This window comes from Plasmodium reichenowi, chromosome 7 (assembly GCF_001601855.1).
Source record: "Plasmodium reichenowi strain SY57 chromosome 7, whole genome shotgun sequence".
NCBI classification, from domain to species: Eukaryota; Apicomplexa; class Aconoidasida; order Haemosporida; family Plasmodiidae; genus Plasmodium; species Plasmodium reichenowi.
In genome coordinates, this window is record NC_033652.1 from 942,956 (window position 1) to 946,447 (window position 3,492).

The window sequence follows — 3,492 nt, forward strand, 5'->3', positions numbered from 1 at the left end:
ATAAAAAAAAAAAAAAAAAAAAAAAAAAATACATATGTACATATACATATATATATATATATATATATATATATATTGTAATATCTTTTTATAGTTACCGGAACTACCTATTTACATAAAAAAAAAATAAATAAAATATTAAAATATTAAAAGAATAAAATGTTACGAATAGTTAATTTTTCAGTAGACAAAAAAAATATTTAATATATATATATTTTTTCTATAAAAACTCTGCCTCAACCAATATTTTTTGTTCTGATTGTCGTAAAAGAAATGCTATATTTTCTGCTCTTTCATAATTTTTGAAGTATAGATTATCTACTTTACCTTTAATTTTTAATGAGTTATATATAGAGTATGCTCTTTTATAATCACATGTTGTTATATATTTCATTAATGTTTCTATAAATTCTTGTTTATCATAATTATCATCATAGATAACCAGTTTAGCATAATGTATATCTTCAAAAGTCGGATCCTCATCTTCATATACATCTATATTTTCATCACAAAACCCATAAGAATCTAAATCATTATTAGGAATATCTATATCATTAAAATCAACATTATCATCATCATCATCATCATCATCATCATCATCATCATCGTCATTATCATCATTTCCAACATTTATATCATCATTCTTCAAAATATTTTCATCATTATTTTTCTTGTATTCATTTTCGCTAGTTATATTCCACTTTATTAGACAATTTATTGATTTTATGATAACTTTCTTTTTACTCTTTGTTTTATCGTCTTCACATTTTGTAATAATATTCGACGACGACTCACTCCCTCCATTATTTTCATCACAATTTGGTTTATCATCACCATTTAGTTTATCATCACCATTTAGTTTATCATCACCATTTAGTTTATCATCACCATTTAGTTTATCATCACCATTTAGTTTATCATCACAATTTGGTTTATCATCACAATTTGGTTTATCATCACTACTTGGTTTATCATCACTACTTGGTTTATCATCACTACTTGGTTTATCATCACCTTTTTTTCCATCATTTTCATCAAAATTTCTTCTAAAGGGAATCTTTCCTTTGCCATGTCGTTCCTCAAACCTCTCATTAAATTCTAACTCTTTCCTTTTTGTTTTTGACATGTATCTGATTTTGGCTAGCTCAACATCCTTTTTAGCAAAATGTACAACTGGTAATTGTTTTTTTTCATTTAGAACCCAGTTTTTAAATAAAACATCTAGATCCTTTTTATAAGAAAATGTTCTGTATTCTGCATCTACATAAGTTTCTAATTCATATATATCTAAATTTGGATTATAATTATCATAAAATATTTTATAAAAATAATCACGCATAGCATAAACTTTTTTATATAACAAATTATCTTTATCATTTTTAATATCATCGATTCTGTTTAAATCGATTTTATTATCTTCAGTTAAGACGTTCATTTCTCGAAATTCTGCATGCATTTTTTCACAAATTTTGGATAAGATTTCGTATTTTAATTCTGGGTTCTTTCTTATTGCAGATAGCCAATTTGGTTCATTTGGATTATTACAATAATGATTATTATTATTATTATTATTATTGTCACCATTATTGTTTTTGTCATCATTATTGTTTTTGTCATCATCATTGTTTTTGTCATCATTATTGTTTTTGTCATCATCATTGTTTTTGTCATCATCATTGTTTTTGTCATCATTATTATTAATGCTTATATTTTGCTTTGGCTTTTTTTTTTGATCCCCTTGATGATAATTTATTCGTTGCTGCGCAGACGTTTGTTCATTCGAAACCTTTTGTTTGCTATCCTTTCCATAAACAACAGTCATAATATATTTCATTTGATTATTTTTATCATATTGTTCAGCATATTCATAGAAAGGTTGGAACTTTTCTTTGTTGTAGAAAATATTAAGATTTTTTTTTCTTTCGCTATCTAAAAAGTCATCAATGGATACTTCTTTATATGTATGATGAAAATTATTTATATAGGAATTTGTATTTATATCATATTTATATAGATTAAAAATATTATTCGAATATATATAATTATGTTTTAAAATGTAGTTTGGTATATATTTCGTTTTTTTTATAATTTTGTCAAATAATTCATGTCTTTGGAAATACGTCATTTTATTTTTTTCTTCATCATGACCAATAATATCAATATTATAATTTAAAGAAAATAATTTATAGGAAATTTTCCTCATACGATCATATAAAGAATTTAAGAAATAAAAATATTTATGTACGTTTTTATTTATCCATATATTATTAATATACTTAACTAAAAAAAAGTCGTCCATATATTTTTCTCTTTCTACATTAGTAATAATATTTAAAAAATATTTATATATATTATAACCTATCTCATCTTGATTTTGTAAGGATATTTTTTTTAGTTGTAATAACTCTTTATATATATCATCATTTATATTATCTTTATTTATATTAGTGATGTTAACTTTTTTGAAATAAAAATAAATATTATTTATATCAACAAATGCGTTGTCTTTACCTTTTTCTTTTTCTTCATTATTATTATCATCATTATTATTATTATCATAATTATTATCATAATTATTATCATTATTATTATCATTATTATTATCATTATTATTATCATTATTATTATCATTATCTATGTTAATATCTTCATTTGTATAATTATTCTTTTCATTATAATACTTATTAAAATTAGAAAATTTAATAAAATTTCTGCACGTTTTTTTTTCACGATCATATAAATGATTAATATCTCTACTATTTTGTGTTTCGTTTTGTGTTTGTGTTTTTATATTTCCATTTCCATTTTGTTTTGCTTGTAAATTTTTATCATCATAATATATATGATTTTTATCTATATATATATTATTCACATCTTTATATAATATCTCATTTATAGCATCATTATTTTTATTTCTTATACTTTGTATTAATAAATATAATTTGTTTTGTGATAATAAATTTAAGATATCTTCACTCGGAAGACATGTATATTCACCCTGAAGATTAAAATAATCTCTTTGTCTAGGATGATATAACACAGGAGTTGGATATATGCTAGATTTTTTTCTTTTCCTTGGCCTTTTTCTATGTTGTAATTTTGTTGATTTTAATTGTACTCTTCCGGACATAAATATTTTATTAGTAAACGTCTTTAATTTTATTTTTATATTATAATTTATATATCTCTTAATATTTATTGCCCATAAAATTAAAAAGAATAAGATTATTCTTTTCATTTTTTTCTATAACACAGCAGAAAAAAAATTTTAAAAAAAAAAAATTTAGTCAAATAAAACTAAAGAAAAAATAAACTTCACACATTTAATATATAATTGATCAGGCAATCTTTTTTTTTTTTTTTTTTTTTTTTTTTTTCTAATTTTTGTAATTTTTTTTGCTCCTATAATTTCACTTATAATTTTTCATAATTCTATAATAAGAACTATATCTTATATCACTATTTAATAAGGCGAAAAATAAAATAAAATAA

The 3,492-nt window shown here is 21.3% G+C and overlaps 1 protein-coding gene across 1 annotated transcript; it reads right to left on the reverse strand.

Annotated features, from left to right (window-relative positions):
* Window positions 1–220: 220 nt before the first annotated feature.
* PRSY57_0723900 (hypothetical protein) lies at window positions 221–3,238 on the reverse strand (the record flags this gene model as incomplete). The annotated part of the gene is made up of 1 exon (XM_012906892.2): window positions 221–3,238. One exon carries the CDS (start codon window positions 3,236–3,238, stop codon window positions 221–223), a length of 3,018 nt encoding a protein of 1,005 aa, XP_012762346.2.
* Window positions 3,239–3,492: the final 254 nt, after the last annotated feature.